This window comes from Pleurodeles waltl, chromosome 5 (genome assembly GCF_031143425.1).
Source record: "Pleurodeles waltl isolate 20211129_DDA chromosome 5, aPleWal1.hap1.20221129, whole genome shotgun sequence".
Lineage (NCBI taxonomy): Eukaryota > Metazoa > Chordata > Amphibia > Caudata > Salamandridae > Pleurodeles > Pleurodeles waltl.
The window spans coordinates 734539020-734559381 of NC_090444.1; the positions used below are offsets into that span (position 1 = coordinate 734539020).

A 20362-nucleotide genomic window follows, 5' to 3' on the forward strand; every position below is an offset into this window, starting at 1 on the left:
CACTGTTCAGAGAGGTGTACTGTTTTCCCTCCTTGTAAATCTCACATTTGATGATGGACCACAGGTTCTCAATGGGGTTCAGATCAGGTGAACAAGGAGGCCATGTCATTAGATTTCCTTCTTTTATACCCTTTCTTGCCAGCCACGCTGTGGAGTACTTGGACGCGTGTGATGGAGCATTGTCCTGCATGAAAATCATGTTTTTCTTGAAGGATGCAGACTTCTTCCTGTACCACTGCTTGAAGAAGGTGTCTTCCAGGAACTGGCAGTAGGACTGGGAGTTGAGCTTGACTCCATCCTCAACCCGAAAAGGCCTCACAGGCTCATCTTTGATGATACCAGCCCAAACCAGTACTCCACCTCCACCTTGCTGGCGTCTGAGTCGGACTGGAGCTCTCTGCCCTTTACCAATCCAGCCACGGGCCCATCCATCTGGCCCATCAAGACTCACTCTCATTTCATCAGTCCATAAAACCTTAGAAAAATCAGTCTTGAGATATTTCTTGGCCCAGTCTTGACGTTTCAGCTTGTGTGTCTTGTTCAGTGGTGGTAGTCTTTCAGCCTTTCTTACCTTGGCCATGTCTCTGAGTATTGCACACCTTGTGCTTTTGGGCACTCCAGTGATGTTGCAGCTCTGAAATATGGCCAAACTGGTGGCAAGTGGCATCGTGGCAGCTGCACGCTTGACTTTTCTCAGTTCATGGGCAGTTATTTTGCGCCTTGGTTTTTCCACACGCTTCTTGCGACCCTGTTGACTATTTTGAATGAAACGCTTGATTGTTCGATGATCACGCTTCAGAAGCTTTGCAATTTTAAGAGTGCTGCATCCCTCTGCAAGATATCTCACTATTTTTGACTTTTCTGAGCCTGTCAAGTCCTTCTTTTGACCCATTTTGCCAAAGGAAAGGAAGTTGCCTAATAATTATGCACACCTGATATAGGGTGTTGATGTCATTAGACCACACCCCTTCTCATTACAGAGATGCACATCACCTAATATGCTTAATTGGTAGTAGGCTTTCGAGCCTATACAGCTTGGAGTAAGACAACATGCATAAAGAGGATGATGTGGTCAAAATACTCATTTGCCTAATAATTCTGCACTCCCTGTATAGTTGACTGCCTAATAAACAGATTTCTAGCTGTAGATTCCTTACCTTAACATCATCCCCAGGTTTCAGAAAGGATCTGAAAATTCTTCATGAGCAGTTCCCATTTGCGTGGCGTCGTCCGTGCAAGAAGTGATGTGTGCAGTGCCTATATAAGTGTCACCCCAGAACGTTGATGGCAGTTTTTTCTTTACGGGTCAGCAAGCGCTAGAGCTGCCTCCAGTCTTTTTTTAAATGACTTTAGATTTCCCAACAGTCACGCTGGCACATGTTAAAAACAAGCAAGGCACACAAGAGGGGCTTAAGAGGCATTTGAAAGGGAGACGAATGCGGATTTGTAGGTGTACTAAGGGAGAAAAGGCACATTATTTTGCGAAATAACCAACATTTTTTAAGTCTTTCCAAACTGAGAGAGGGAGAATGTGTGTTTTTTTTCTGTGTGTGTAAAAATTCCTGGGGAAATCCAGCAGGCAGCTCACCATACCCGACTAAAAGCACCTGTCCCCAACTATTTATCACAAAATACAATTATTAGGGGGGTGTACCACCCCAACCCTGAAGCTACGCCCCTGAACCTTCTCCAGCAACTGCTCCAGTGCTGATGGTGCCACCATCTCTATCACCCTCTTTGCCTCTGATTCCAACCTGGAGCCGAATGGGCGTTGTCGGACACCTGCTCTGGTTGCAACTTGAGGGACACTCCACATAACGGACCCTGTGTCTTTTTCATATGATAGGCCTGATTGGGGGCCGAATTGGATTGGGGGGAAGGTGCACCTGCAGATTTGTATGCGGGCCAGTTAGAAGAGACAGTAGTATGAGAAATCTGGCAAATGCCAGTGGACTGGACACCTCTCCAGACACTGGTCTGTTCTCTCCCTCTACCAAAGCTACTGAGAAGGGTGCCTTTTTCATACTGGTGGTGCCAGGGGTGGCTGAGGTCCTGTACTTTACGCTGTTGTTGGTGGCAAACATATTGACAGAGGTGCTTCAATCAGGAGTTGCAACTACAGAACCATCATAGGGGCTCCTGTGCATAGGACAGTTTTCTATGACCACCATCCCTTCCCAGGGGACACCACTTTCCTTAACCAGCACCTCACTCCGGAGATACCTTTGGGAATGTTCTGTTCCCCCACCTGGCACTGAAGTCTGTGAACACTGCGTGCCTCTTAAGGTGATACTCCCATACCATCTGGGACTCGGTTGTGCGCGAGCTGCCCCTAGTCTCGGCAGAGGCCCGAGTCATACTCTCCCCAGCAATTGTTGGGAGGGACACAGCCAAGTTCACCATACGATGTGGGCTGGATATGACTGGCTCATTGGGCAGATCGATTTCAACATCGTTGACCCTTAGGCACCATGCCTGGCTGAGAACCACTGGCTTTTTGTGCAAAGTCTAGGCTTCACTTAAGGGCATGCTCTTTGATGGCTCTCGTTTGTTTGGTGAAAAGGCAGACTCTGCTCTTGAGTACTTTAAGGACAGGAGAGCTACTCCCAGGTCCTTGGGCCTTTCCATGGCCACACACCAACCCCAGTCTGCCTTCCACCCCTTTCATGGCCACAGTAGAGGCTTTCAACTGCGTCTGTACATGCCCAGCCATCCCAGCCAACAATCTGCACAATCCTTCCATAGCCGAGGACGCGGTTCTCACAGACCATGTGGTCTGTCTGGTCCACTACCCTGCCGGCACTCTCCAAACCATTTTATTATGCCCTCTGATCATCAAGGTCATTCAGTGGGTGGCAGAATATGCCATAACCTACAGCAATGGAAGTTAGTAATATCAAACTGTTGAGTTTTGTAGCTCACCCAAAGGGGCTACTTCTCCCCCTTTGTGAACAAACCCCCACCCATGCGACCTACTTATGGCAAACTGATGGAGGACCACCTCTCCTTCCTTTGTCAGGAGGTATTAGCGCTCTTGGCCAAGGGAGCTACAGAGAGGGTGCCACCATCAAAAGTAGGTCATTTTTGCTATTCCTACTATTTTCTGGTGCCCAAGAAGGATGGACGACTTTGTCTTATTTTAGACCTGAACCTTCTCAATCTCTTCCTGAAAAAGAAAAAATTCAAAACGTTCAAGTTCACACAAGTCCTCTCTGGACTAGACCAGGAGACTGGATGATATTGCTGGACTTGCAGGATGCATATTTCCACATCCCCATCCTGCCTGCCTACAGACGCTACCTGTGGATTTCGGTAGGCCATAGCACTTTAATTTTGTCGTGCTCCCCTCTGGCCTTACCACCGCTCCTCGTGTGTTTATGAAAGAGATGGTGGTGGTGCAGCTTATCTGCGGCAGTCAGGGATTCAAGCCTTTCCCTACCTTGATGATTGACTGTTAAAGACGGGCTCGCCCCAGGCAGTTGTCTCCCACCTCCAGACTACAGCAAACCCTCTGCACTTGCTGGGATTCACTATCAATGTGTCAAATTCACACCTGACTCCATCTCAAACTCTCCTTTGAATCAGAGCTGTTATGAACACTGTGCAGTTTCAAGCATATCCTCCAGAACAGCGAGTCCAGGATGTTCAGGTTATGATACTGATGTTTCAGCATCTACCCTGGATTTCGTTGAGACTGTCTCGGAGCCTGTTGGACCTCATGGCCTCCTGCATCCTTCTTGTGATACATTCTGCTGGCATATGAGGGATCTGCAGTGGGACCTGAAGTTCCAGTGGGCACATCATTAGGGGAACATCTCCAACATGGTCCAGATCTCAGATGAACTGCAAAAGACCCGCAATTGTTTTTAATGAACCTGCAGTCACACATGATGCTCCATCCAGAGGTGGTACCCTGTCTCTTCCAAGAATGGGGAGAGCCTTGGTATGCCTCTTTCTAGAATGCACATCGCAACAGTTTTGCGTGTTGGAGTTTCCAAGACAGCTCTCACTTAAAGATGCATCTGATAGAGACTTCTAGCTGCAGCTTCCTTACCTTAGAATTCCATGGCGTCAGCTTCGAATCTGGAATTTTTCTGCTGAGCAGTACCCTACATGCGTCGTCTGGAGTCGTCGTCTGGAGTCGTCGTTCGGATACGCGTGCGTCGTCAGCGTCGTTGGAGCCGTCTATGACATCACGGTTGTCTATATAGACGCCGTATCGGCGCGCGTACATCAGTTCTTTTCCTTCCGCGCCGGTTAAGCGCAGTTCCGGAAAGAGCTACCCTTCTTCGACGGTTTGTCGAGGCTTTTTTGACTGTTTGAAGTCATTTCTTCGAGAAAGACAGGGTTCAAGCCGTGTGGTCCGTGTCATATCACCATGTCGGTGATGGGCCCGCACGGTGATTGTCTTTGGTGGCTTGAGAAGGACCACAATTCCACCTCGTGCTCAGACTGTCGGGCCATGGCGCCTAAGGCCTTGAGGGAGAGATCCCTCAAGCTTCTTGCGGCCCGACATTCGTCTTCGGTCGGCGCGACTCCGCGGAGGTCACGGTCCCGCAGTAGGAGGAGGTGGCGGCACCGCTCCCAGAGCCCCGAGTCCTCTTCCTTGCATTCGAGGTCATCCGAAGGTAAGAGGCACAAGACGAAGAAGTCCAAGTAGACTTCGTCTTTGCTACGCCCATCGGCCGACGAGGCATCTAGGGAATGTCAACGTTCCGAGCGTGGGTCCGCTGAGCCGTCGCCAGGGTCGACTCCGTGTCTTCCCCCCTTTCCGGGGACCGGATCGACCCCCGCTCAAATAAAAGAATTTTATGAGGGCATGCGTCTTGTTTCTGAGCGGGCTGCACCCTCGGGTGGGTCTTCGGGCCCCGCGGAGTCAGCAGGGGCCCCTTCGGATTCAACGCCGGCAGCTTCGGCCTCAGCGTCGTTGGGGACCACAGGATACGATACTGGATCCGGACCGGCGCCGGTCCCTCACAGTCGACCTCCTTCGGCGCCGGGTCCGACATCGCCGATTCCGCCACCGGCGCCCACAGGTGGCAGCCCCATCCTTATTCCTGATGATCCGGAGCGACGTCGTACGACGTAGACTCCGACTTCGACGGAGCCAATTCGGCCCAGATCATTGTCTGAGCATTATTTAGATCAGCCAGACGCAGGTGAGGAATGGGAGGGGTCTGAGGACCCTTTAGAATGTGGATTACAGCAGGACTGGTATGAGGATCTAGGGGAGGCCAGTGGACTGGACACGTCCCCAGATACTGGCATGCGCTCTCCTCCTAATGTGGCTACGGAGGAGGGTGCTTCTTTTGCTATGGTGGTGCGTAGGGCAGCTGAGGTCTTGGAGCTAGATTTGCCTACGGTGCTAGTCAGGATGAATATCCTGACAGAAGTGCTTCAGCCAGGGGTGACAACGTCAGAGGCGATGTTGTCCTTCAATGAGGCTCTTACAGACGTCCTTCTGGGTACGTGGTCCAAACCCAGCACAGGGGTTCCTGTGAATAGGACGGTCGGCCGCCGCCATAGACCTGCTCAGAGCGACCCTAGTTTCTTGACACAACACCCCACTCCTGAGAGCTTGGTTGTCCAAGCCTCTACTTCCCGTGGTGCCTTCCCTTCTGCTCCCCCGGATAGGGAATCCAAGAAGCTGGACCAGCTTGGGAAGAAGATGTTTTCTTCCACCAGCCTGGCATTGAGGTCCATGAACACCTCTTGCCTATTGGGCTGTTATTCCCATACTTTATGGGATACGGTGGCACAGGTGCTGCCCCAGGTCCCTGAGGGCGTACAGGACACTCTCACCCAGGTTGTCAATGATGGGAGAGATGCAGCCAAGTTTATGATCCGGTATGGTTTGGACATGACCGAGTCGCTGGGCAGAACGATTTCATCAGCAGTGGCCCTACGTCGCCACGCCTGGCTACGTTCTACTGGTTTCTCAGGGGATGTCCAGTCCAGCTTAATGGACATGCCCTTTGATGCCTCTCGCCTTTTTGGCGAAAAGGCAGCGCTTGAGAGGTTCAAGAATTCTCGAGCCACGGCCTGATCCTTGGGCTTTTCAGCACCAGCATGACAGCAGTCTGTCTTTCGCCTGTCAGCCACAATTCACCCACTGTCCTCAGGCTTCACAACATCCCGGAAGAGGACGTGGTCGTGGTACCATCAGACCCAGAGGGTCTGGCCAGAGGTCGGCCGCCACACAGCCCCCCTCCACTGCGCCCAAGCCCTCCTAGTATGGTTCTGCAGGATCATGTCTGTCCAGTTGGAGGGAGGATTCATTTTTATCTCCCTCACTGGCTTTCCATCACAACGGACAAGTGGGTCCTGCAGATGATACGGAAGGGCTACTCCCTTCCTTCCCAGTCTTTCCCTCCTTCTATCCCTCCGACAGAGGAATGGCTGATGGAGGACCATCTGGCTTTGCTCCGCGAGGAAGTTACGGCTCTCTTGGCCAAGGGAGCCATAGAAAGAGTCCTGATATCAGAAGTAGGCAGTGTTTGTTATTCCCGCTACTTTCTGATTCCCAAAAAGAACAAAGGCCTTCGCCCTATCTTGGATTTAAGGGACGTCAATCTCTTCCTCAAGAAAGAGAAATTCAGGATGCTCACTCTTGCTGAGGTTTTGTCTGCCCTAGACCAAGGAGACTGGATGGTAGCGTTGGATTTGCAGTATGTGTATTTCCACATTCCTATCCTGCCAGCCCACAGGCGTTACCTGCGGTTCAAGGTGGGCCACGAGCACTTTCAGTTTACCGTGCTTCCTTTCGGTCTCACCAGTGCCCCTCGGGTGTTCACAAAGGTGATGGCGGTGGTGGCAGCTCATCTGCGCACGTCAGGGATTTCAGTCTTCCCCTACCTAAACGATTGGCTGTTGAAGGCTTCTACGCCCCTGGCTCTAGTCGCCCATCTCCAGACGACGGAGGACCTCCTGCATTCGCTGGGGTTCACTATAAATGTGCCGAAGTCACACCTGACTCCCTCTCAGAAGCTTACTTTCATCGAAGTTGTTCTGGACACAGCGCAGTATCGGGCTTATCCTCCCGAACAGCGGGTCCAGGATATTCAGGTTATGATACCGATGTTTCGGCCTCTATCCTGGATTTCGGTGGGACAGACTCTGAGGCTGTTGGGACTCATGGCTTCCTGCATCCTATTGGTCAAGCATGCCAGATATCGCATGAGGGCTCTGCAGTAGGACCTGAAGTTCCAATGGGCACAGCATCAGGGAAATCTTACCGACGTGGTTCAGACTCCTCTCCCTTCCCCAACCAGATCTAACAGTAGTGACAGATGCGTCACTTCTGGGATGGGGCGGCCATCTGGGGGAGGTGGAGATCAGAGGTAACTGGTCTCCGGCGGAATCTGGGCTCCACATCAACTTGCTGGAACTTCGGGCGATCCGGCTAGCATTAAAAGCATTTCTTCCTGTTGTGAAAGGGAAGGTGGTGCAGGTGTTCACGGACAACACTACAACAATGTGGTACTGCAGCAAGCAGGGCGGTGTAGGATCGTGGACCCTTTGTCAAGAGGCTTTACGTCTCTAGACATGGCTCGAACAGCACGGCATGACCCTGGTGGTTCAACACCTGGCAGGTTCTCTGAACGCCAGGGCAGACGAGCTCAGCCGAAAATGTTTAGAGGATCACAAATGGTGTGTCCATCCGGAGGTGGTGCAAGGACTCTTTCAGCAGTGGGGAGAGCCTTGGTTAGATCTGTTCGCCTCTGTAGAGAACGCACAATGTCAGCAGTTTTGCGCGTTGGAGTTTCCAAGGGGGCTATCGCTAGACAACGCTTTTCAGCGCGAGTGGAGTTCAGGCCTCCTGTACGCCTTTCCGCCTATACAACTTCTGCCCAGAGTTCTCAAGAAAATCAAAAACGTCCGGGCCCAAGAAATCCTAGTGGCTCCGGATTGGGCATGGAGAGTTTGGTATCCAGAGCTTCTCAAAATGAGCATCAGTCCTCTAATCAGGCTGCCTCTTCGGGAGGATCTTCTGTCGCAGCAGCAGGGGAAGGTTCTCCAACCGAACCTGTCAACTCTGCGCCTTCATGCATGGAGATTGAGCGGTGACAGTTGATGGTTTGAGCTCCCTCCCGAGGTCTGTGATGTCATTCTGACAGCGAGGCATCCCTCTACTAAGTCGATCTACGCCTGCCGTTGGAAACGTTTTGTTTCGTATTGTACAGAGAGGTCTATTGATCCTCTTTCTTCTTCTCTGTCTAACATTATTTTGTTTATATTGTCTCTCGCCCAGCAGGGTTCCTCCTTGGGACTCTCAAGGGCTATCTTGCAGCCTTATTGGCTTTTCTTCAGTTGCCCGAGCAACCATCTCTATTTAAATCACCTATAGTACAGAGGTTTTTGAAAGGGCTTGTGCATCTGTTCCCGCCTGTGCCTTTCGTTATGCACCAGTGGGCTCTTAATCTGGTTCTTACCTTCCTTATGTGTGCTCCCTTCGAGCCCTTACATAACTGTCCTCTCCGGCTGCTCACTATTAAAACAGCCTTTTTAGTGGCAAATACATCTGCCAGGAGAGTGAGCTGAAGGCTTTATCTTCAAAGCCACTGTATCTCACGATATATCCGGACAAGGTAGTATTAAGAACTCGTGCCTCTTTCCTCCCCAAGCTGGTGACCCCTATCCATCTGGGTCAAAATATCACCCTGCCCACCTTCTTTGCACCACAGCATCCCTCTAAGGAAGAGAAGCGTCTCCATCGGCTGGACCCAAAAAGAGCATTATCGTTCTACCGCGACTGCACTAAAGAGTTCCAGGTGGACGACCAACTCTTTGTGGGGTACGTTGGTGCAAATAAGGGTCGGGTGGTGCAGAAACAATCCATTTCACGCTGGGTTGTTCTCTGTATAAAGATCTGCTACGCTTTGGCTTGAGAGCTCATTCTACTAGGGGGAAAGCTGCTACCACTGCGTTAGCACGTGGCGGTACCGGTGGTGGACAACTGTCAGGCTGCAACGTGAGCTTCTTTGCACATGTTTGCAAAACACTACTGCCTGGATAGCCAGGTGAGAAGAGAGGAGCACTTTGCCCGTTCTGTCTTGCAGGATTTCCTAGTGTAAATATCTCCTTCAGACCCACCACCAGGGGTTATAGCTTGGGTATCTATTCTAAGGTAAGGAAGCTGCAGCTAGAAGTCTCTATCAGATGAACAAGTTACTTACCTTCGGTAACGAGGTATCTGATAAAGACTCTATCTAGCTGCAGATTCCTTACACTCACCCAGCCTCACCGCTCTGCGGATATTTTTATACAGATATACATACATATATATATATATATATATATAGGTTTTATATATATGTGTGTGTGTTCTTGCCATTTTTTGCCTTTCTTAAAGGCATGTAACAATTTTTACTTCAAACCGTCAAATAAAGAGATAAAATCCATATCTGTTTGTTCTTCCATGACTCTGCGCTTCTAGCGTGGAAAGTTGTGGGAAAAGAACTGATGTACATGCGCCAAGATGGCGTCTATATAGACAACCGTGACATCATAGACAGCTCCAAAGACGCTGACGATGCACGAGTAGCTGGTTGACACACGCGGATCCGAACGACGACGCCCGACGGCGCGCACAGGGTACTGCTCAGCAGACAAATTCCGGATTCGAAGCTGACGCCAGAGAATTCTAAGGTAAGGAATCTGCAGCTAGATAGTCTCTACCAGATACCTCTTACCGAAGGTAAGTAACTTGTTCTTTTTGTCTTGAGTGGAGCTCAGATCTTCTATGCGCATTTCCTCCAATGTCATGCCTCCCCAGAGTTCTCAAGAAGATCGGGAACCACTAGGCTCAAGTCATTCTTGTGGCTCTGGATTGGGCATGGATAGTATGGTATTCTGAGCTGTTGAGCAAGAGCACGATGTTCTCTGACTAGGATGCCTCTTTCGGAGGATCTTCTGTCATAGCAACAGGGCGGAATTGTGCACCTGAACCTGACAATGCTTCACCTTCATGTGTGGACTTTAAGCAGTGACAGTTGACAGCTTTCACCCTTCTGCCCGAAGTCTGCAGTGTTAACCTGGCAGCCAGCATCCCTCCATCACAATGGTATACACCTGCCATTGGAGAAAGTTCGTGGCATGGTGTACAGATAAGCAAGTTGATCCCATATCTGCACCACTTTTCCAAGTTAATTCTCACTCTGATCCAGCAGGGCTCTCCATTGGGCACCTTAAAAGGCTATCTTTCGGCCAACTCAGCATTTCTGTGATTGCCAGACCAGCCTTTCCTGATCAAGTTCTCTATTGTACATAGGTTTTTGAAAAGTCTCCAAAAGTTTCAACTTGCTCCTTTCATCATTCCATAGTGGGACCTCAATTTAGTCCTAACGTGCTTGATGTGTGCTCCTTTGGAGCAGATATACAACTGTCCTTTTAGGCTACTTGTTATTAAAACCGCCTTTCTAGTGGCAATAACATCTGCCCGGAGGTTCAGTGAACTACGCTACAGACTTCATCATCTCAACCTCTGTACCTTGCCATCTACCCAAACAAGCTTGTTCTTTTAATAAGAGCCTGCTTCCTACCAGAGGTGTTAACCACCTTTCTTGTAAGTAAGTCCATCTCACTGCTTACCTTTTATGCTTCTAAAGAAGAGGAGAAACTCCATTAACTGGACCCAAAAAGAGCATTGTTGTTCATTCTTGACTGCACAAAAGAATTCTATGTGGACGATCAACTCTTTCTGCGCTAAGTCGGAGGCAAAAAATAGAGAAGGGTGTACAGAATCGGACTATCTCATTGAGGACAGTACTCTGCATCAAAACGTGCTACAGATTGGCCAAAAGCAACCTCCTAATGGTTTGGAAGCCCGTTCTATGATGGCAAAGGCTGTGACCACTGTGTTATCTTGCAGACTACCAGTGCTCGATATCTGTCAGGCAGCAGTGTGGGCATTTCTGCATACGTTTATGAAGCACTTCTGCCCAAACAGTCAGGTCCGTTGTGTCGGGTATTTTGCCTGTTGGGCCCTACATGATTTTCTGGTGTAATTTGTGTTGCAACCCCACCTCCAAGGAGGTATTACTTGAGTATCTAGTCTACGGTTAAGAATCTGCAGCTTGAAGTCTCTATCAGATGCACAAGTTCCTTACCTTGGGTAATGCCTTATCTGGTGAGACACTATCTATTTTTAGCTTCCTTCCATCCTCCCTGCTCTGTGAAAAGATTCAAAGTAAAGGGATCTCCTCTATGACGGTCCCTAGTCTGACACACCGGTTGTCAGTGTTGTTTGTGGCTCTGTGCTGCTGGTGTGGAGTGTCCTTTAAAGAAACTTATGTTAGCGCACATGGGTGATGGCTATATAGGTGTGGCACCCTATACTGAGTCCAGGCAACCATTAGTGATAGTGAATAGGGGTCCAGATTGTAAAAGCTCTGTAGGGGTAGCTGAGGCAAGCAGCTAAAGTGTATCTAGGAAGAATGTAAAGCACTTGCAATACCACAATAGTAACAGTAACTCACTCACAAGAAAGAGCCACACAAGTGTTGCAAAAATAAAGGATTCTTTATTACAGCACTACTACTAGACTAGCATTTGTATATCTCCCTATCTACTCACACTATATACACAAAATAACTAGCAGAAATAGCTTAAAACATATAGGGCCCTATGAAGGGGAGTCCAAACCATACACTAGTAAGTGGGATGCGAAATAGTGAACCAACCAAGGTGAGTATGGTAGTTAGCTAGGAGTTGGGGAAGGATGAAACACCAGAGGTAAGTATAGCAAGTGTTCCCAGCGACTAGGTGTTAGAGGGTTTACCTACCCAGTCGTCCAATAGCCTAACATTAGAAAGTAGTGGTTGGAGTTTCAGGACCCTTCCCACCAGACCCCGAGACAATCAGCAGACAAGTGGAAGGTTGGAGTGTGTCCCCACCCAAGGTACCCAGAAGACAGGAGTATCTACACCAGGGGACCTGGATGCATAGGGATGAAAGGACTCTCACAGAAGTCAATGGATGCCTTGGATGTCCAGCTGCTGTCCTGACCCGTGCACGAGGCCGGTGGATCCCAGGGACGGACTCCTGAAGTGGAAGACCTGAAAAGAAAGGGGCAGAGTTCAGCACCCTTGGAGGTGCCCAGGTGGTGCAGGTGACCATGCCCACCCTCCTAGAGGTGAAGTTCCTGCAGATCCATGGAGGAAGAAGTCCAGCTGCGGGGGTCCAGAGCTGCAGAAGATCCCAGGAGTAGCCTACGATCTGTCAACAAGCCTTGGTAAGAGCAGCAGCCAGGGTGCACAGGTGTTTCGGTCCAGTGGCAGGAGCAGCGGCCCACAGTCTCCCCAAGGTGGGCAGAAGACAAGCAGGACACAGGAAGCCACAGACCTACTTTGGATGCATAGGGTTGTATATTGCAGAATTTTTGCAAGATCTGAAGAAACAATGTTGCAATGGGAGCTTTCCCTCCAGAAGCATTTGTATTTCGGTTCCAAAGCAGGCCACCAGCATTTCTAGAGACCAGGAGCAGTAGCTATCTTGCAGAGGGTTTCTTGTGGAGTCTTGCGTGATAGATCTGAGAACCCACCCACCGGTGAGGCTTTAAGTAATCCTAAAAAGGGGTTGGTCACTCTCTGAAGTGACCCACCTATCAGAGGTGGTCAGGGATGTCATCTACCTGGCCTAACCACTCAGATGCTTCCCATGGCATTTTCACATCTTATTTTCAAGATGTCAGAATCAAGTGGTCACATGGCAGAGCTCTGTGCACCTCCCTAAGGGAGGAGCTGGACCGGGGGTGGTCACTCCCCTGTCCTTTGTAGTTTTGGGCCAGAGCGGGAACCGGGAGGGTTTCTGAACTGGTGCAAACTGAATTATGCAAGGAGTCTTGTGGCACTCAAAGGCCACCCCACCCCTTAGACACCTAATACACAGGAGGAGGTGGTCACACCTCTCCCTTATAGGAAATCCTTTCTTCTGCCTCTCTGGCCTGAGCCAGGCTCGCCCAGCAGGAGGGCAGAACAATGTCTGGGGTAATCAGCAGAGTGGGCTGGCAGCTAGACCCCGTAAAGCTGTGCACGCTGAACTTGAGGATCCTCTAAGGAACCCCCAGAGTACATGGTATCATGCAACTAACACTGGAATCAGTGGAGTTGCATGATCCCAACATGTTAGATACCAATCGTGCCATTTTCGTAGAAGCCATTATGTAGTTGGACATCTCATGTGGACAATTGTCCACTACATACCTTAAGAAGGCTTCCCTGCTTTCAGAGTCCAGGAAATGGAGCCTGGGGTCTGTAGGGGGTACCATGCTCATGCAAGGGTACCCTCACACTTAGTGACATGCACCTTGCCCTTGAACTGAAGGGCCTACCATAGGGGTGACTTACAGAATCTTAGTGCAGTGATCAGGATATAAGGCAAGCCTAATATCTGTGGTGAAAGGATGCATACACCATTTCGCGCAGGCTGCAATGACAGGCTTGCAGTTTGCATGGGCCCCCATGAGTGGCACAATACGTGCTGCAGCCCATGGTGAAAGCCTGGTGTACCAATGCCCTGGGTACCTAAGTACCATATGCTAGGGACTTACTTAGGTGTACCAGTTTGCCAATTGGGGGGCGTAAAAGTATACCAGCAACCAACTTAAGAGGATAGAGCACTGACACTGGGTTCCTGATTAGCAGAATTCCAGTGAACTACAGTCTTATCACACTGACATCAGGCAGAAAGTGGGGGTAACTATGCTAGAAAGATGCCACTTTCCTACAATGATGATTAGTGGGGGGAAATTGTGTGCAGTGAAAACCCACCCTTTTTAATCAAATGTCAATTAACTCTAGTTCAACAAAGTATTAGATATTTCAAAGAAATTGCAATTCAGTTGAAACTTTAGACATTACAAATTTAAATAAAGTGCGCTCACTGATGATGTACTAAATTTAAAAGAAACTATATACAGTATTATGTACTAATGAAAAAATAAATGATTTAAAGTCCAGAAATATACACTTGTTGCTCTTGACTAGCTTTCTGCATTTGCTGTATGAAGATCAGAGTTGCTTATTGAACCATATCACACAATAACTGTTTATTAACTAACTGTCCTGAGTATAGCCATTAAAGATTTCTGCCTGTTAGGTGCATCTTCATTAATCTGCCTTTAGAAAACAGAAATTACTCTAGGTAACACTTCTGCTTCATTTTGTTTTTAGGTTGGGCCAACGGCAACACAAGCTATGCAAGAATTTCTTACACGACTACAAGTGCATCTTTCTTCTTCTTGTCCTCAGATGTTCAGTGAATTTTTATTAAAACTTGTGCATATTTTGTCAACAGAAAGGTATATCACTTTTAAAGATTGTGCTCTTGAAGGATCAAGAACCACTTTTTGTACAACATGCATGTGTATTTTAATAGTCAAATAGTTGTTTGTTTGCAGGTCAGTAGGTGTGTCAGCATTTGTTTTTCATATTTGTTTAGATGTTCTCATTTTGAAGTGACAGCCCTGGAACTATGCTTTAATAAGTGGTGTTCTACTTACTATACGATTTACCTACACCTTTTAATGTACACTGTATGATGGTGTGAAGCATATATTTGGCGATATAGATTATAATTTGTCATATGATTGTCATGTGTAAATACTACTACCTCCATTACTGATTCCTGCCACCATCGCTTCTTACAAGTAAAATTTCAATTTTCACTCCATCCTTCAGGAGTGCTCCTTGAGTTCTCACCCTCTCTGCTAGCACCATACTGTGTCTCTGTGTACTCTCAAAACCTGAAACTCTTGCCACTTTTTATTAACCTTTATTTACTTTTTATTGTTTGAATCCCAAATCTGGTATATATGATAGAGACATCAAGTTGCAGATTCCTTACCTTAGAATTTCCCACAGGTGTCCGTTGGGATCTGGAGATTTTTCTTGAGCAGTACTCCTGTGCACAGTTAGGTGGCTTCGATAGGCTCTGCATCCATCGTCATCATCGTCCGCGCCGGATACATTGTTGCAAGCCCTATATAGGCACCACCCCGGCTTGCTGACGTCCGTTCTTTTCTTTCCACGCCAGCCTATCGCTGTTCTGTTTAATAAAATAAAAAAAGCTACCCATCAGTCTCTTGTTGACTGATAATTTTTGACTTTTTGTCAAAGATTTATTTTTGAGTGTTGACACTCCTGGTGCGTCGAGGATGTCTTTGCGTAAGGCCGGTTTCAAGTCCTGTGAATCCTGTCATCGGGCGATGTCCGTGATGGATCTACACCTCATGCGCTTGTGGTATCTGGAGTGCGACCACGACCCAAAGTCATGCTTGGGGTACCAGGCCATAAATCTGAAAGCTTTGAGGAAGCGGTCCCTAAAGCTTCTTGTGGGTCAGCGCTTGGCTCCGCATCTCTCCAAATCGAGAGGAAGGTCCCAAGAACGGTCGCGGATCCTCCCTTCATCATCTACCCACTCCTAGTCCTCAGGACAAACGGGTAAGTCAAGGCAAAAGAAGAAGTCAAAGGAGAACAATCTTTTTTCTCCTTCACTCAATCTGTTGGCTGACGAAATGCGGGAAAAGAAACATTGTGATTCTAGGCCTCTGTCCTCGGAGACTGCATCTGGGTCAGCTCCGCGCCTCCAAGAGTTTCTGGGAGCCAGAGCGTCCCTTGACCAACTCAGAGTTTTAGGAGGCCCTTTGCCTCATCTTAGGGCAGTCTGACTCTGCTGGAGTGCAGAAGAGGCCCCCTCAGATTCCACGCCAGCTGCATCAACCTCGGCTCCAGGGGTATCATGGATCCATTCCTGGATCAGATCTGGTGTTGGTCGTACCACCTTGACCTTCCCCGATGCTTGTTTCTGACGTCAACACTCCTGATGTTGCCAGTGCCCCTGGATGGTGTCAACCCCATCCTCATTGCTGACAATGAGCCAGACCGGTGTAGCCTAACTGTCTCATACATTAACAGGGGCCTTGCCCCCTAATTTAGATCCTGACCCTTATTCCTATGGGTTGTGTGTAATGAGGAATAGAAGGGGTCTCAGCACCTTTTAGAATACCAGCTACAAGACCCCTTGTACTGGCGTTCGGACCTGGGTGAGGCCAGTGATCTGGATACTTCACCTTACACTGGCATGCTTTCTACCCCTACTGTGGCGATGGAGGAGGGAGTCTCCTATGCTTTGGTGGTGCGAAGAGTGGCCAGGGTCCTGGGCCTCGCTTTGCCTTTAGTGGCAGTCAGGACTGTAGAAAGCTGACTCTGTATATACTATTACAAATGAGGTATAGGGTGCACAAAGTCCAAGGGTTCCCCAGAGGCTTAACAGAGGCTAAAGTAGATAATGCTGATGCAGTCTTTTGAAGTAGTGTGGTTGAGCAGTTAGACTTAACAGAGGTTAGTGCAAAGCATTTGTTGTACACACAGTCAAGACATGAGGCCCACACTCAGTGACTAACTCCAGGCAATGATTTTATGTAGCAAAAATATATTTTATTACTTTATTTCGAGAACCAAAAGTATCTTGTTGTGGGTAAGTAAAGTTGTAAGTTTGTATAGAGGATATATATCAAATGTACTTTGTTTAGGTTTTTGCAGGCGTGACACTTTTCAGTTTCAAAAGTAGACAGTGCAATTTCTCATAGTAACCACTTCAGTCCTAGGGGAGGACAGGTGTTAGCACAGTTAACAAGTAAGTTCTTGACTTATGTTCCAAGTCTTATGATTTCCACAGTTCAAAGTATGAGTTGACCCCAAAAGTGCACCACGAGCAACACAGGGCGGCTGGTTGCAGAGGTCAAAGTTGGTGTCGGGTTTTCATTGGAATTCTGTGAGGACTTGGGGCACAGGAAAGAAAACAGGCTGCAGGTAAGTACCCTTGATTTCAGGACACAGGCCTGGAGGGTTTAGGCCAGCACTGGGGCCACAGGTCAGCACCAAACACACATCCTCAGTAGCACAGGGGTGACCAGGTACAGGGTACGAACACAGTGTTGGACGCTCAATGGTTTTCAATAGCTTGAATGTTCTGGGGCAGTGTAACATGAGGCAGAAGCCTTTGAGGCCCACCACCAGGTGTTGCACTTCCTGCAGGGAGAGGTGTGAAGCACCTCCACCCAAAGGAAGCTTTGTTCCTGTCCCCAGAGAGCACAAATGCTCTCACCCAGTGGGGTCAGGAACTTGTCTCTTAGTGGCAGGCTGGCACAGACCAGTCAGCCACACACTAGTTGGGTGGGTAAAATACAGGGGGCATCTCTAAGATGCTCTCTGTGTGCATTGAATAATAAATCCAACACTGGCATCTGTGGGTTTATTGTGCAGAGAAGTAAAGCCATCACAGAGCTGTGGAGTTCATAATGTCAAATTCCCAACCCATGTGCTCAATATGGCCTCACTGCACTTAAAATGTCTATGAAGGGACTTAAGCACTGTTTAGGCATATTGGCCATGCAACTATACCCTCACCTGTGGTATAGTGCATCCTGCCTTAGGGTTGTAAGGCCTGTTAGAGGGGTGACTAACCTATGCCACAGGCGGTGGTTTGTGGCCATGACACACAGAGAGGGATGCCATGTTGACTTTAACTTTTTCTTCCCATCAGCACACACAAGCTGCAGTGGCAGTGTGCATGCGTTTGCTGAGGGGGTCCCTTAGGGTGGCATAATACATGCTGCAGTCCATAGGGACCCTCCTTGGCCACAGAGCCCACAGGTGATGGGGTCTGGTTAGTAGGATCCCAGCACATACTTAGTAAATTTAGCATCAAATATCAGGCCAATATCAGGCAAAAAGTGGGGGGTGGAAAACTGCAACAAAGGGCCAGTTTCCTACAAGGACTAACCTCCTGACAGAGGTGCTTCAAGCCTACTTCTTCATCCTCTGAACTCATATTGCCCTTCAAAGAAGCCCTTATTGATGTGCTGCTGGGTACCTGGTCCAAACCCAGTACGGGGGCTCTTATGAACAGGACTATTGCCCACACCCATCGACCTTCTCCAACTAGCCCAGCGTTGGTGACGCAGTATCCTTCCCCTGAGCGATTGGTTATTCAACCCTCTACATCCCGGGCGCATTCCCTTCCGCGCCCCGGATAGGGAATCCAAGAGGCTGGACCAACTTGGAAAGAAGGTGTTTTGTTCCTCCAGCCTGGCTTTGTGGTTTATGAACAACGCATGCCTTTTAGGCCATTAGTCCCACACGCTGTGGGATATGGTTGCGTAAGTGCTGCCACAGGTCACAGAGGAGGCCCAGGCTGTACTCTCTCAAACTGTTGCTGATGGGAGAGATGCAGCAAAATTCACAATCAAATGTGATATGGACACGACCGACTCACTAGGCAGAGCTGTTGCATCGACGATGGCCCTGAGGCGCCACGCATGGTTGAGGACGTCTGGCTTTTCAGGGAACGTCCAAGCTAATCTTCTGGACATGCCCTTTGATGGCACCCATTTCTTCAGAGACAAAGCAAACTGCGCTCGAGGGCTTCAAGGATTCTCGTGCTACGGCCAGGTCCTTGGGACTTGTGGTTGTCCCTCGCTCCCCCCTATTCCCCTATCCCCTGCTTCCCCCATTCTGCTTTCACCACTTTCATGGCTACAGAACGAGTGTCCCACCGCATCCGTTCCCTTCCAGCCACTGTGCTGCACACGCTTGCCCAGCCTTTGCGTGGTCAGGGACGTGGGATCCATTGTCTGTGTGCATCAGGAACCAGCGGTCCGACCTCCCCTCCCCTTCCCTCTGCAACTGCCTCCAAAACTTCCTAGTCTAACAGTACCCCACCAGGGACCAGTCAGAGGCAGGATTCGCCATCACCTGCTCCGCTGGAAGTCCATCACATCAGAGAGATGGGTTTTGCCGATAATCCGAAGGGGCTACTCACTCCCCTTCTAGACTGCCCCTCATCCTATGATTGGATGACGGGATCAATTGGCACTTATCTGCTAGAAGGTTACAGCTGTCTTGGCCAAGGGAGCCATAGAGAGAGTCCTTGTGTCAGAATTATGTTGTGGTTGTTATTCCTGCTAGTTTCTTGTGCCCAAAAAGGACAAGGGTCTCCGCCCTTTCCTAAATCTTCGGTCCCACAGTCTTTTCCTCAGGAAGGAGAAGTTCAAAATGCTCACTGTAGCTCAGGTTCTATCAGCCCTAGACTTCGGAGACTATGTGGTAACTTAGGACTTGTAGGACGATTACTTTAGCATTCCCGTCTAGGTGGTAGCTTTGGACTTGTAGGACGCTTACTTTAACATTCCCGTCCTGCATGCCCACAGGCATTACTTGCGGTTCACAGTAGGCCACAAGCACTTTCAGTTCACACTACTCCCCTTTGGCCTTACCAGCGCCCCTCGGGTGTTCAGCAAGGTGATGGCGGTGGTAGCAGCTCACCTGCACAGATTTCAGCCTTCCCCTGTATCGACGATTGGATGTTGGGGGTGTCCTGCCTGTTTCTTTCTGTTTTGTTTTTAAATTGGTATTTCAGCCCCCTGCGACTAAGTGCTTCCTTCCATTCATGTGGGACACGGATGATGCATGTGTTGCTTATATGTGTGTGCTGGGATGTGCATGCAGTACACGTGCTAAATATGTGCCTTGGAGTTTCCTCCTTGAGGGCATCAGGGAGGCTCATTCCACCCCACTTTATGGGACTTTACCCTCCTTTATACCTTCCTGCCTCTGCTACTGATCTCATGACTCTTGAAAAAGAGCAGGATGGATCAGGCTCAGCTCATTTTCGTCTACTCCTATTGGGCTTGAAAGGTCTGTTTTAAAACATGCTGGTTCTGATCATCTGCCCTCCACTTCTGCTACCTCTTTTGGGTAAACCTGCTATGCCAACAAAGTGGCATTATTGTGCACCTAGACCTCCACAATGCACACCTCCAAACATTGAGACTGAGCGGGGGCAACCTAGCGACTTTTAGATCTGAAAGAGACATGTAGCTGCAGATTCTTTACCTTTGAATTTTTCCCCAGGTGCCAGACGGATCTGGAATGTTTTTTCCAGCAGTAGATCTGCACATCGGAAGAGGGTGTTGAGCGACTCTGTAGTGATGTCGTCCACCAGATGTGACACTGACAGAGTTCATATAATCCCCCCTCCCACGCGCTGAGGTCACTTCCTTCTTTTCTACACTTCCAACTCAGCTCCGGAGCAGTTCCTTAGGCCGTTTTTGGACCTGTCTCCGCATTTTTGTGTCAGATGCCCAGCATCTTTGTTGGTCTCATTCAGGATCCTGAGAAAGATCGCGAGACCGATCCAGAAGCTGTACCTGTGAGCATCTCTCACCATCGACGTCGAAGGATACGTCATCAAAACTCAACGGCCAAAGTCGCAGCACCCCTCCACCCCTGACATTTTCGTGCAAGTCCTGCATTTCCACCGCCCTCTCCCAGCTTAGAGATGAGGAGTAGGCTCAAGAGTC

The 20362-nt window shown here is 49.0% G+C and overlaps 1 protein-coding gene across 4 annotated transcripts in view; it reads left to right on the top strand.

Annotated features, from left to right (window-relative positions):
• Positions 1-20362, top strand: part of BIRC6 (baculoviral IAP repeat containing 6) — a 1722273-nt gene that overhangs the window by 1121362 nt on the left and 580549 nt on the right. For all 4 annotated transcript variants that reach the window (XM_069234691.1, XM_069234693.1, XM_069234692.1 and 1 more), the window contains one exon: positions 14172-14299. In XM_069234691.1, coding sequence (XP_069090792.1) covers positions 14172-14299 — 128 coding nt within the window. The remainder of the gene's footprint in view (positions 1-14171; positions 14300-20362) is intronic.